We start from the raw sequence: 15,011 nt of genomic DNA on the forward strand, positions 1-15,011 counted from the left end.
CTTTCACGGGTCCTTGTGCTTAGTACTATGTGCACTTAACCAGGTGCACCACCACCCGTCCCCCCATGGGCATAATTCCACACCTTTCCCGCCACTAGAGTTATGGGTTTTGTTTGTAAACCAGAGCACTGCTCAGCTCTGGTTTATGGTGGTGCAGGGACTGAACCTGGGACTTTGGAGCCTCAGGCATGAAAGTGTCTTTGCATAACCATTATGCTGTCTACCCCCTACCCCGGAGTTCTGTGTCCCCATCCACTCCACTGAAAACTGCTTTAGTTATCCCGAATAAAATGTGATTTCTGAGGCTAACTGACACACTGTTGATAGTAGTTCTGTCTACTGGTGTCCTGCAATGGGAATTCTGCTACATCTGTTTTCACAAAATTCACACCACAAAAAATTGACATGTTTATAATCTTTTATATTCCTGACAAGCTGGAACTCCAGTTTCAATCAGACATCACCAAAGCGGAATTTTACTTACCACTTTATATGTTTGAAAAGAGGAAGAATGTTTTCTAGAAAACAGCTTTTTGCCTCTGTACTTTTCAGATCTTGCTGTTCCTCTGCCGTTCACACACTTGTGGGACCAATCACTAAGGACTTGTCTGTATGATAGTGGGAAGGAACCCTTCTGCCCCGCCAACATCTTCATTCCGTGACACGGGAGATGGGTGCAGTTACTGGTAAGAGTGTGTACTCCTGGAAGCTGTTTCTAGCAGAATGGCCAGGAAGAACTGATTCCGGGGGATGACAAGAAATAGTGTAGATGGACCCCGTTTAGTCTAGTCGACGTGGACTCCAGCTCACTTTTCCTCTGGGTCACGTTCCCAAATGAGTCCCCGCCATTCTATGCCACAGGGAAAGGAAGACAAAGAGGATGGGGGGTGCGGCAGGGGAAAGGGCCTCCCCAGTACAGCTCAAATACTTTGCATCCACAACTCTAGACACAAACATACCCAGTCCCTCCCGCAAACTCTTGACACCTTCGTTTCTGGAAATCCACGCTAGCTATGTGTTCCTTACGTGAAGGAAAGCTTCACCAACAGCACCAGCAGCGGGAACATGAACAAGCAGCTGGAAGTTGTAGAAAAGGGCTAAGATACCAGCTGGGCCTGTGAAAGGCACTGAGACAAGAGGTAACAGATAAGTTGATCTATCTGTAGGTGAGGTGACCCGCCAGTCCACCAGGAGGCACAGAAGAGAGAGTCAGAGAAGAAGAGAGAGGGAGAGGGCTAACATGTGAGAGGACGGGGCTGCTGAGGGGCACCCAGTGTGCAGGTAGGCGGAGTCTAGTGATGGAGGGTGACTAACAGTTAAGGGCGGGGCTGCAGACTGGAGTGGCTTGACTGATAGGTGGACCCCAAAGACCAAGGCCATGGACACACAGAATGTGAGTGAAACCCCTGCAGAAGACACCTGCCCAGCAGATAACGAGCAATGTTTGAAGGTGAGTGGTCTGGATGGAAGGGTGCGGGTGGAAATAAGGTGGGTTGGGGGCCCGGGTAGGAGAGGGTAGGGACACCTGGGCACAGTCCCCTTTGCCCTCGGCAGCAGAGGTGGCAAGGGGAGCGAGAGGGCGCCCCGCTGAGCTCCTCCATGCTCTCCCGGCCAGTCAGAGAAGGCTGCGGCCATAAGGATCCAGTCATGGTGGCGAGGCAACATGGTGCGCCAGACGTTACTGCACGCGGCACTCAGGGCCTGGGTCATCCAGGGCTGGTGGAGGTCGACACAGACCAAGATGCTGGAGCAGAGACGGCGCCTGGCGCTGAGGCTCTACACCTGCCAGGAGTGGGCAGTGGTGAAGGTGCAGGCACAGGTACGGATGTGGCAGGCCCGCAGACGGTTCCTCCAGGCGCGCCAAGCAGCCTGCACCATCCAGTCTCACTGGCGCTGCTATGTCAGCCAGACTCGGGGCCTGATCCAGGGCCGCTATGAGGTCAGAGCCAGCCGGCTGCAGCTCGACATCGAAGTCCTCTTGACCTAGGGCGCTGGCAGAGCCAAGGAGACTGGATCTCTCTCCCAAATAAAGACATTTACTTGTCACAATTGGCCCTTTGGAAATGAGACCCACAATGGAGGGATCAGTCCCTCTCTTCCCTGACTTCCAGCTCGGCAAAGGTTGGTTGCTGGCTTGGCCTAGAGCATCAGCTCCAGCCAGCCCACTCGAAACCCTTCCTCTACATGCAAACTCCATCAATCCTGCGGCCAAAAGAGATGCCAGGGCCCATACTGGCTTCTGACACCTCGACCAGCCTGATCCCAGCTCTCTCCACAGTCAGGGGAGACATAGGGCTTAATTTTCCTGCAGCCCTGTCCAGGCATCTCCATTCTGTGTTAGACAGTGGGGCTGCGGCCACAGCCAGCTGGGAAGGCCTGGAGTCCACAGGTCAGCGCAGTGCTGAGTATTCCTGTCCTTGGGAGGACAGGGCACCCCAACAGAGTAACTTCAGGACCGACCTTGTTCCTCACTGTGCATGGGGCGGGGGGGCGGTGGCAGCCAGCCATAGTCAGCCCCTGGGGAAGACCAGGCCTCGAGCTGAGGAGCAGCACCTATGCCCACATCACCCTCCCCAGGAGCTGAGAGACAAGACTTCCCTCCCCCCTACTGGTCATTTCCTGGGAGATCCAGGGGTCCCCGAAGGGAGGGGAGGGGAGGGGGGAGAGAGGGCGCTCCCGTCTGTCAGCCCAGGAAGACTATGCTGAGTAGCTGAATTCTGCTGTGTTCTGGCATAGTATGTATATGTAAACATATATTGTACTTTGAATATTTTACAACTTCGTCAATTATACTTCAATAAAGCTGAACAAACAAAACATATAAATCTGCCATTAAAAACAATTAAAGTTTTTACCAATTATAAGTACAAATTTTTAAATCCTGAAGAGAATATTAACAGATTATAATCATAAGTATTATGCTACATATAGATAGGACTGCCCCTGCAAAAGTAAAGATGGCTTAATACAAAAAAGGAAGAAAGAAAGAAAAAAGAAATCTCTTTAACTGGCTATCTTAAGGGGAAAGATAGATATTCAAATTAAGCACTCATTTCCCCCCCCCCTTTTTTTTTACCTCCAGGGTTATAACTAGGCCTTGGTGCCTGCACCACAAATCCACTGCTCCTGGAGGCCATTTTTTCCTATTTTTGTTGTCCTTGTTGTTATTATTGCTGCTGTTGTTGGATAAGACAGAGAGAAAGCCAGAAAGGAGGGGAAGACCCCCCTGTAGGTGAGGAGCCAGGGACTCGAACCGGGATCCTTGCACTTCATGCCATGTGCGCTTAACCTGGTGCACTACCGCCTGCCCGCCCCCGACTGATCCCCATTAAAAAATTTTTTAAAATTATTTTAATGTTAAGTGCATGTGGTGCAAAAGCACAAGGACCGGTGGAAGGATGCTGGTTCGAGCCCCCAGCTCCTCACCTGCAGGGGAGTCACTTCACAGGTGGTGAAGCAGGTCTGCAGGTGTCTCTGTTTCTCTCCCCTTCTCTGTCTTCCCCTCCTCTCTCCATTTCTCTGTCCTATCCAACAACGACATCAATAACAACAATAATAACTACAAAAATAAGACAACAAAGGCAACACAAAGGAATAAATAAATATAAAAAGGTGTAAAAATTATTTTAATGAAATAGATATGGAGAGACAGAAAGAGACCTGAGCACTTCTCAGCTCTTCTTTATGGTGGTGGTGCGGAGGTTTGAACCTGGGACTTTGGAGTCTCAGACATCAGTCTATTTGCATAACCATTATGCCATCTATCTACTCCCACCCTCATTACCAATTTTTTAAATTTCTGACAAGGTCTGCTAACAAAGCTCACTATTTTGTAATGTATGAGGCCCAGATTCCAGCCCAGTCCTCACTGCACTGGAGAAAGATTCAGAGGATGTCAAGTGGTAGTGCACCTGGTTAAATGCACATGTTTGTATGCACAAGGACCCAGGTTCAAGCCGCTGGTCCCCACCACCTGCAGGGAAAATTTCACGAGTGGTGAAGCAGAGCTGCAGGTGTCTCTCTTTCTCTCTCCCTCTCTATCACCCCTTCCCTCTTGATTTCTGGCTGTCTCTATCCAATAAATAAAGATTAAAAATGGCTGCCAGAAACAGTAGATTTGTAGTGCAGACACCAAGCCCCAGTAATGCTGGTGACGAAAAAAACAAAACTCAAAAACAATAAGACTATCTGAGGTCCCAGATTCAATCCCCATCACCACCATAAGCCAGAGCTGTACAATGCTTTGGTGTCTCTCTCCTCTCTCGCTTTTTTTTTTTTTCTTCCATGGTTGCGGGCTGCCGCTCTGGATCCCCTGCCCCCTTGGCCACTGGTGGCAAAAGTCAGAGCGGCCCCCTGGGAGTCGTGGGGTAGCTCCGTGTGGCAAGGGCAAGTGCTCAGAGAGACAGTCAGCCAGCTCTGGGAAAGCCTCAGTGGGGCAACTCGTTTATTGAGGGAGAAAGCAAGCAGATATACCCATTGCACAGGAAAAAGGTTAAAGTAATCATTAACCCAAACACAAAGCAACACGACGCATAGTCGCATTTTGACCTACAAACTATTTGATCACAAGTAAAGAGCTACCATACAAGGTTTGATCACAAGCTCACAGTACAATTTTCCCCCGGGGGCTAAATTACAGGCACTTCAGAGGAGCGGGAAGAAGGGGGCAGCTGAGTAACACGAGTTTGCAGTGGTTTTCAAGTGAGGCCAAACACAATATACAGTAATTCATGGCCTTTGTTTTAAGGGGAGAGGAGGGGCATGTGCAGAAAGGTAGCCCCCATTCTGGAGAAGCCATCCATCTTAGTTAGTTCACGAGGTGGGGAGGGGACCTGCCATTGTCTCAACCTGGAGGGGGGAGAGCCTGGGGTCGACCCACTCGGACCTCATGGAAACAGCGGCCTGGACTTCCCGGGCTGTGGGCCCATTCTCCAACACAGGGTTATCACCGGGGCTCAGTGCCAGCACTATGAATCCACTGCTCCTGGAGGCTATTTTTTCCATTTTGTTGCCCTTGTTGTGGTTGTTATTGTTGTTATAGCTATAGCTGTTGGTGTTGTTGGATAGGACAGAGAGAAATTGAGAGAGGAGGGGAAGACAGGAGGAGAGAAAGATAGACACCTGCAGACCTGCTTCACCACTTGTGAAGCAACTCCCCTGCAGGTCGAGCCAGGGGCTCAAACTGGGATCCTCACACTGGTCCTTGTGCTTTGCACCATGTGCGCTTAACCCACTGCTCTATCGCCCAGCCCCCCCTTTTTTCTTTATATCATGAAAATAATTTTTTTAAAAGAAGAGTTAACAACAATAGGGCTACAGTCTGAATATCTGTGACCCTGCCCCCCCCCCTTCACATGCTGGAATGTGAACCCTCACACCCAGCAGGAAGGTGTTGGAAGGCAGAACTGGTGGGAGGTGATGAGGCTGGAGCCTTCAAGAATGGGGCTGGTGCTCTCACACCAACAGTCTCTCCTTGTGAGGATACAAACCCAATCCCAGCAGAGGGCCTTCATGTGACCATGCTGACATCCTAATCTTGGACTTCCCACTTCCAGAACTAGGAGAAATAATTTTGTTTATAAGATGCTCCATCTGTGGTATTCTGTTACTGCATCTGAAACCATCTGAGCCCTAACAGGATTTTCAAGTTTTGGAAAAAATAAACACCTCTGGTCTTAAGAAATCACCTGGTTGAGCACTCATACTATAGTGAGCAAGGACCCAGGTTTAAGCTCCAGCCCCCACCTGCAGGAGAAGGTTTCATGAGTGGTGAAGACGGCTGCAGATGTCTCTCTGTCTCTGTCTCTCTCAATATCTCTCCCCCCTTAATTTCTTTCTTTTTTTTAAGATTTCTTTAAAAATTTTTATATTTATTTTATTTATTCCCTTTTGTTGCCCTTGTTGTTTTATTGTTGTAGTTATTATTGTTGTTGTCGTTGTTGGATAGGACAGAGAGACATGGAGAGAGGAGGGGAAGACAGAGAGGGGGAGAGAAAGATAGACACCTGCAGACCTGCTTTACCGCCTGTGAAGTGACTCCCCTGCAGGTGGGGAGCCGGGGTTCGAACAGGGATCCTTATGCCAGTCCTTGTGCTTTGCGCCACCTGCGCTTAGCCCGCTGCGCTACCGCCCGACTCCCCCTTAATTTCTTTCTATCTCTACCTAATAAATAGGTTGAAATAATTAAAAAATATATCATAACCTTTCAACAGCTGAATATTATGTATACCACAACTTTTATCTGAGGATTTGTACCCATGAGTCAACAACTATAGTTTAAACCATTATCTTCCCCCAAAAAAAATGCACGTGTGTGTGTTTTGCAACCCAAGAGATGGTGTGGTGAATGGCCTGCTGGACTCTCACTGTGACGTCCCAAGTTCTGTCTCCAGTTTCACAAATGCCAGAGTGATGTTCTGCTTTTCTCTCCCTCATAAATAAATAAACAAATCTTTAAAAAAATGAAAATATGTCTTAACCTTATTTCCTTATAAGATCTTCACATTGGGAAATAGCGCTGTGTGGAATCTGCTTCTGGATACAGGTAATTTATTTTCTCAAACTGTTAACTATCTAGTTCTGTTCCAGAGCCACAGTCCCCTTAGAACTCCTGTATTACTGAATTATTTATTTTATTTCAATTCTGTGGCTTAAAGTATTAACTGTCTTTGTGGGAAAATTGTGAAAGTGATGATGAAAATAAGTCTCGGGAGCCGGCTGTAGCGCAGCGGGTTAAGTGCAGGTGGCGCAAAGCACAAGGACCAGCATAAGGATCCCGGTTCGAACCCCGGCTCCCCACCTGCAGGGGAGTCGCTTCACAGGCGGTGAAGCAGGTCTGCAGGTGTCTATCTTTCTCTCCTCCTCTCTGTCTTCCCCTCCTCTCTCCATTTCTCTCTGTCTTATCCAACAATGACAACAACAATAATAACTACAACAATAAAACAACAAGGGCAACAAAAGGGAATAAATAAAATAAATATTTAAAAAAAAAAAGAAAAGTCTCTTTTTGGGAACCCTCCTGGTGGGAATGCCAGTGGGTTCAGTCCCTGTAGAGAGCAGTCTGGAGAACTCTCAGAAGGCTAGAAGTGGACCTGCCCTATGACTCTGTAATTCCTCTCCTGGGGATACATCCTAAGGAACCGAGCACACCCACCCAAAAAGATTTGTGTACACCTATTGTTCTTAACACCACAATTTGTAATAGCCAAAACCTGGAAGCAACCCAGGTGTCCAACAACAGATGAGTGGCTGAGCAAGTTGTGGTCTGTATACACAATGGAATACTACTCAGCTATTGAAAATGGTGACTTCACCAGCTTCAGCCATCTTGGATGGAGCTTGAAGGAATCATGTTAAGTGAGGTAAGTAGAAACACAAGGATGAAGATGGGATGATCTCACTCACAGAAGTTGAAAAACAAGATGAGAAGGGAAAACACTCAGCAGAACCCTCTTCCTTGCTCTCATTAACTAATTAATTAATTAATTAATTTTCATAAGTAATTACCTTTAAAAAACAATGTATTCACTTAGTGAATACATTTATGGAAATGAACTTTATGAAATTTGTAGTTTCTTCAATAGAATGTATTTCCCTTCTATATAATGAGTATATTCATAGAATATACCTAGCAGGATGCAGAGGTCACATAGGCTCCTAAGCTGAATATGGGCCCCAGATCACATCAAATTGATGGGGTTTACAATCAGCAATATTTATACACCTTTCCCACATTAGGGAGCTACCCTCTTCCCTGATCCAGCTTTCTGGTCCTTCTTCCAGCCATGACATCATCTCCCCAGACAATAACTTGGATCCCCCTGCATATCAGATTTCAGGCTCAGGCAAAAACAAACAAAAACCAGTATAGCCACAGGACCTTTGAAATATAACTAAAATATGCCTACTAGCTATCTACAAAATGGAGGATCCCCCCCACACACACTCTTCACCTGCACTATTCCAGCCTTTAGGTCCATGATTGTTCAACAATTAGTTTGGCTTTGTATGTTAACTCTCTTTTCAGCCACCAGGTTCCAGATGCTAGCATGATGCCGACCAGACTTCCCTGGACAGACAACCACACCAGTGTGTCCTGGAGCTCCGCTTCTCCAGAGCCCTTCCCCACTAGGGAAAGAGAGAGACAGGCTGGGAGTATGGATCCACCTGTCAATGCCCATGTTCAGTGGGGAAGCAGTCACAGAAGCCAGACCTTCCACCTTCTGCATCCCACAATGGCCTTGGGTCCATACTCCCAGAGGGTTCAAGAATAGGAAAACTATCAAGGGAGGGGATGGGATACGGAGTTCTGGTGGTGGGAACTGTGTGGAGTTGTACCCCTCTAATCCTATAGTTTAGTCAATGTTTCCTTTTTATAAATAAAAAAAATTATTTTAAAAGAATATACCTAGCATGGCTATTGTATTAAATATTGAAATAAGCCATGTACAGGATACAGAGCCAAGGAGACAGTAAACGCTTGATGCTGCATATTCATTAAAGACCACCCTGGGGAGCCAGACGGTGGCACAGCGGGTTAAGTGCACATGGCACGAAGAGCAAGGACCTGGGTAAGGATCCCGGTTCAAACCCCTGGCTCCCCACCTGCAGGGGTGGCGGGTGTCACTTCACAAATGGTGAAGCAAGTTTGCAGGTGTCTCTTTTTCTCTCCCCTTTTCTGTCTCCCCCTCCTCTCTCCATTTCTCTCTGTCCTATCCAGCAATGACAACAATAATAAAAACAATGATGGTAAACAAGAACGGCAACAAAAAGGGAAAAAAGTTTTTTAAAAGCACCCTGGAGCTCCTTGCTTGCCCAGTGCTTGGGTGTCTGCCTGGCTCTGGCTGCTGGTGGAGATCACAGAGCACACTGTGGGTGGGATAGTCAGAGGACCAAGCTCGGAGCCACCAGAAGGACTCAGACCAACTCACCCTCCTTCCCCAAGAAGGTCTACCAGGGGTCGAGTTCCCTCTGTTTGCCTGACACTAAAGGAATAGTTACCTCTAAATTTTACCTTTTCTTTTTCCTTTTTTTTTCTTTTTTTCCTTTTCTTCTTTTTTCTTTTTCCTTTTTTTCCCCTGTCTTTTCTTTTTCCTTTTTTTTTTTGTTCTTTTGTCTCCAGGGTTATTGCTGGGGCTCGGTGCCTGCACTATGAATCCACTGCTCCTGGAGGCCATTTTTTTCCCTTTTGTTGTCCTTGTTTATCGTTGTTGTGGTTATTATTGTTATTGCTGTCGTTGTTGAATAGGACAGAGAGAAATCGAGAGAGGAAGGGAAGATAGAGAAAGAGAGAGAGAGAGAAAGACACCTGCAGACCTGCTTCACCGCTTGTGAAGGGACCCCCCCTCGCCCCCTACAGGTGGGGAACCCGGGGCTCAAACCGGGATCCTCACGCCGGTCCTTGGTGTTTGCGCCACGTGCGCTTAACCCGCTGCGCTACTGCCTAGCCCCGCCCTGTCTTTTCTTAAACTCATAGGGTCAGCACCAAAGCAAAGGACTCTGGGATGAGGAGGAGGAGGAGGTTGGAGGGGCTTTGAGGCTCTGGTGCAAGATAATGGACACAGACCTGAACTGAGGGTGAGAATCTTTTGCTGGGAGCACAGGGAGATGAGAAACTGTAGCCATGTGTTAACCATTATCCTCCCCCTCCCACCCCGCCCCCTCCTCCACAGAATTACTTGGGAAACAGAAAACATTCCTGAAAACTGATACTTTGATAAAAACAATGTTAAAACACTAATAAAAGCATTTTAATGAAAATATAGGGATCTCTCAAGGGGGTTATATTTTGTGGTGGAGAAATTTGAAAGGTTCAAGAATTTCTCCAGATTCACTTTCTTCAATTAGAATCAAGTAAAATTAAATTCACTAAAAAAGACATATGGCATGATCCCATTTTTATGAAAGTATTTCCATCTCTCCTATCTATAAAAAATGCATAGAAATATGTCTAGTATGCTGTACCAGAAATGTTAATGATGGTTATATTTGAATGGCGGAGTCTGAGGTGACACTTTCTTTTTGTACTTTTTCTGTAATGTTTCAACTGTTTATGGGAAGGGCGTATTGTTTTTTACAAAAAGAATTTATTATTTAAGGGGCCAACCAGTGATGCACCTGGTTAAGTGTACATTGCAGTGTGCAAGGACCTGGATTCAAACCCCTGGTCCCTACCTGCAGGAGGGAAGCTTCATTAGTGGTGAAGCAAGGTTTCAGGTGTCCCTCTGTCTCTTTCCCTTTCTATCTCCTCCTCCCCTCTCAATTTTTTTTTTTTTTTTTGCCTCCAAGGTTATTTATGGTTGGGGCTTGGTGTCTGCACCACGAATCTGCTGCTCCTGGAACCTATTTTTTCCCATTTGTGTTGCCCTTGTTGTTGTCATTGTTATTGCTGTTGTCATTGTTGGATAGGACAGAGAAATCAAGAGAGGAGGGGAAGACAGAGAGGGAGAGAGAAAGATAGACACTTGCAGACCTGCTTCAGCACTTGCGAAGTGACCCCTCCTTGCAGGTGGGGAGCCAGGGGCTCGAACTGGGATCCTTGCATAGGTCCTTGGGCTTTGCGTCATGTGCTCTTTCTTTTTTAAGATTTTACTTATTCATTAATGAGAAAAATAGAAGGAGACAGAGAAAGAACCAGACATCACTCTGGTACTTGTGCTGCTGGGGATCGAATTCAGGACCTCGTGCTTGAGAGTCTGAGGCTTTATCTACTGCGCCACCTCCAGGACCACTCTCCTCTCAATTTCTCTGTTTCTGTCCAATAATAAACAAATAAATAAAAATTTAAAACAAACTTGATTTAGAAGAAGAATCTGTTATTGAAGAGAGAGAAAAGAGAGGGAAAGAAACAGAGAAGAGCAGCCCGGCAGCTCACTGCCCCACCCACAAGGCCCTGTGTGGTGCTGGGGCTCAAACTGCTCTGCTGGCTGAGCTGCCTTCCTGACACAGAGTCTCTGTCAGCCTGGAGATCTCCCTCAGCAGTGAGGCTTGCTTCCCCCAGATTGAGCCAAGGACATCCCATCTGTAATTTTTTTTTTTTTTTTTTTGCCTTCAAGGTTATTGCCGGGGCTCAGTGCCTGCACCATGAATCCACTGCTCCTGGAGAGACCATTTATTCCCCTTTTGATGCCCTTGTTCTTTTATCGTTGTTGTGGTTATTATTATTGTTGTTGTTGTTGCTATCGTTGGGTAGGACAGAGAGAAATGGAGAGAGGAGGGGAGACAGAGAGGAGGAGAGAAAGATAGATACCTGCAGACCTGCTTTACCGCCTGTGAAGTGACTCCCCTGCATGTGGGGAGCCGGGGGCTCGAACCAGGTATCTTTACACTGGTCCCTGCACTTTGTGCCATGTGTGCTTAACCTGTCGCGCTACCACCTGACTCCCTGTTTGCTTAACCCGCTGCGCTACTGCCCGACTCCCTACTAGGGAAAGAGAGAGGCAGACTGGGAGTATGGATCGACCAGTCAACGCCCATGTTCAGCGGGGAAGCAATTACAGAAGCCAGACCTTCCACCTTCTGCATCCCACAATGACCCTGGGTCCATGCTCCCAGAGGGATAGAGAATGGGAAAGCTATCAGGGGAGGGGGTGGGATATGGAGATTGGGTGGTGGGAATTGTGTGGAGTTGTACCCCTCCTACCCTATGGTTTTGTTAATTTATCTTTTCTTAAATAAAAAATAAATAAATAAAAAAGAAAGAAAGAAAAAGCATGTATTGTCAAATAAAAAATATTTTTATCTACTTATTATTGGATAGAGACAGAGAGAAACTGAGAGGGGAGATAGAGAGGAAGAGAGACAGAGAGACACCTGCAGCCCTGCTTTACCTCTTGTGAAGCTTTCCCCCTGCAGGTGGGGACAGGGGACTTGAACCTGAGGCTTTGCACACTGTAATGTGTGTGCTTAACCAGGTGCGCCACCACCTGCCCCCTCCCCCATCGTAGTGTTTACTGCATGCTGGACCAAGACAGAGGAGTGTAGGGCCCAGTACTTTCAGGAAGCTGAGGTGGGGATGTTTTCAGAAGGCTTTGAGACCCTTGGTGAACTTTTCCCCTCTTCCTTACACACACACACACACACACACACACACACACACACACACAGAGGGAGAGAGAGAGAGAGACAGAGAGAGAGAGAGAGAGAAAGAGAGAGCTCCTGGTGAAGAGGCCAACAGCCAGGCTATGCTTGAAGGACGGGAAGAGCCCTGGCACGAATGTAACTCTAGAGCAAGGTTCCTGCAGGATTCAGGGGTGTGGAGAGCAGGGCTCTTCCTTCCAGCTCCCTGTCATCTCCCACCCATCTGATGTCCCCAACGCCATCACTGTACGTGTCATCACCCAGCGTCTCGGATAGCCATGCTCTTTCTGCCACAAGCGTCTTGGCCCTAACAGGCCTCATCATTCCCAGCTGCCCCACACCAGAACTGGGGGAACAGCCAGCACCTGAACCACCTCATTGAGCCGACCACTGCAGCTCCTGGTGGAGCCAGGCAGCTTCACTGACACCGATGGGGCAGGGGGTAGGGGGCTGGGGCCAGGGGCCAGGGGGTCGGGGGGATTGCTGCATGGGGCCAGTGCAGGGCTCAAGTGCAAGGAAGAAAGTGGGGTGCAGAGGGCCTTTGAACAAATCTGGGGGAGTAGCCATCACGCCCTGGGGTAAACTCAGGCTGTGAAGCAAAGCAAATGGATTGTGCCCCGCCGCTCACCGTGGGCAGCAGTTGGGTGTGCAGAGGTCGGTGGGGGATAGAGCCTCAAAAGTTTTGCATCTCTGCTCATCAGTCCTCAGAAGGGCAAGTCTCACATAAACAGGGTCAGCCATCCTAGGAGGGGCCCTTGAGCCCCCACCTGCAGGCAGAGGGTTCTGGGGGGAGGAGGGAGCAGAGACAAACCCAGGCCACCCAGGACTCAGAGGGAGATAGAGGCTCCGGAGGGCCTGGTCTTGTTGAGTGTAATGAGGTGTAAGAGTTGAGGAGTGAGCTCACTCAGAAACAGAAGGACAGTGCAGTGTGAGGCTTAATTAGCTGTGGTTTGAACACAAGCAGATTCGGGGGGTGGAAAGGGGGGAAGCGGAAGGGGGTCAAGTGCCCAGTGTCCTGTGGTGCAGGAAGGTGACAGGCTGGTGGAGGGTGTGGTGGGCTCACACCGTCCCTAGGTGTGAAGCTGTACATATGTTACAGTCATATTCTTGTAAATCATTTCTCCCAATAAAATAATTTAATGTTAAAAGGGAGGTGCCAGGTAGTGGTGCACTTGGTTGAGTGAGCATGTTACAATGTGCAAGGACCTAGGTTCAAGCCTCCAGCCCCCACCTGCAGAGGGAAAGCTTTGCAGGTGATGAAGCAGAGTTGCAGATGTCTGTCTCTCTCCTCTATCACACACTTCCTTCTCCATTTCTGGCTGTCTTTAGCCAATATATATATATATATATATATATATATATATATATATATATATATATATATATATATATATACTTTTTGATATTTATTTATCTCTTCCCTTTTTGTTGCCCTTGTTTTATTGTTGTAGTTATAATTGTTGTTGTTGTCATTGTTGGATAGGACAGAGAGAAATGAAGAGGAGAGGGGAAGACAGAGAGGGGGAGAGAAAGCTAGACACCCTGCAGACCTGCTTCACGACTTGTGAAGCGACGCCCCTGCAGGTGGGGAGCCGGGGGCTTGAACCGGGATCCTTATGCCGAGTCCTTGCACTTTGCGCCATGTGCACTTAATGTATTTTAATTTTTAAAAGGAGGAGCTGGGCAGTGGCACACCTGGTTGAGCACACACATTACCATGCTCAAGGACCCCAGTTCCAGCTCCCTGCAGGAGGAAATCTTCGTAAGTGGTGAAGCAGGGCTGCAAATGCCTGTATCTGTCTCCCTCCCTCCCTATCTCCTACCCCGACTTCTGGCTATCTCTATCAAATAAAAATAAGCAAATTTTAAAAAATTATTTATTTTCCCTTTTGTTGCCCTTGTCTTATTGTTGTAATTATCGTTATTGTTTGTGTCATCGTTCTTGGACAGAGAGAAATGGAGAGAGGAGGGGAAGACAGAGAGGGGAAGAGAGATCTGCAGACCTGCTTCACCGCTTGTGAGGCTACGCCTCTGTAGACTACGCCCCTTGCGCAAAGTGCAAGGACCAGCATAAGAATCCCAATTTGGGGAGTCGGGCGGTAGCACAGCGGGTTAAGCGCATGTGGCGCGAAACACAAGGACCTGCGTAAGGATCCCGGTTCGAGCCCCCCCCCCCCACCTGCAGGGGAGTCGCTTCACAGGCGGTGAAGCAGGTCTGCAGGTGTCTGTCTGTCTTTCCCTCTCTGTCTCCCTCCTCTCTCCATTTCTCTCTGTCCTATCTAACAAAAACATTAATAACAACGATAACTACAACAGCAATAAAAAGGGCAACAAAAGGGAAAATAAGTAAATAAATATTTTTTAAAAAGTCCCAGTTTGAGCCCCCAGCTCCCCACCTGCAGTGGGTTCACTTCACAAGTGGTGAAGCAGGTGACTACCCTTCTCCGCCCACCCCCCCACCACCCCCACCCCCACCCCACCACCCCCACCCACCCCCCACCACCCCCACCACCACCCCACCACCCCCACCCCCCCCACCCCCCCACCCCCCCACCCCGTCTTCCCTTTCTCAATTTCTCTCTGTCCTGTCTAGGACAATAATGATAACAACAGTGATAAACAGCAAGGGCAACAAAAGGGAAAACATAGCCTCCAGGAGCAGTGGATTCATAGTGCAGGCACCAAACTCCAGCAATAAGCCTGGAGGCAAAAAAAAGTTGAAGAAGCTTTCTGCCCACAACCTTCTGAACTGTGTGTGAGGAGTGTTGCTGGGGGAGGTGGGTGGAACTCTGAAAAGAAGGGGGTAAGGCAACCAGATAAGAGCACTGACCTCGTGAGTCTTCACCCATCCCCAGCCCCCTTTACTTGACCCTAAGCCTCTGGGTCCTTCCCCTAGATGGCTAGGTAGCAGGGATGGAAGGACCTTCTCTCTC

At 48.1% G+C, this 15,011-nt stretch overlaps 1 protein-coding gene across 1 annotated transcript; it reads left to right on the top strand.

Annotated features, from left to right (window-relative positions):
• The first annotated feature begins 1,274 nt into the window (after nt 1-1,274).
• IQCF6 (IQ motif containing F6) lies at nt 1,275-2,049 on the top strand. The gene is made up of 2 exons (XM_016190069.2): nt 1,275-1,450; nt 1,616-2,049. The coding sequence occupies exons 1-2, from the start codon at nt 1,379-1,381 to the stop codon at nt 1,985-1,987; spliced, it is 444 nt and encodes a 147-aa protein (XP_016045555.2). The 5' UTR covers nt 1,275-1,378; the 3' UTR covers nt 1,988-2,049.
• The last annotated feature ends 12,962 nt before the right edge of the window (nt 2,050-15,011 follow it).

Source organism: Erinaceus europaeus, chromosome 12, assembly GCF_950295315.1.
Source record: "Erinaceus europaeus chromosome 12, mEriEur2.1, whole genome shotgun sequence".
NCBI classification, from domain to species: Eukaryota; Metazoa; Chordata; class Mammalia; order Eulipotyphla; family Erinaceidae; genus Erinaceus; species Erinaceus europaeus.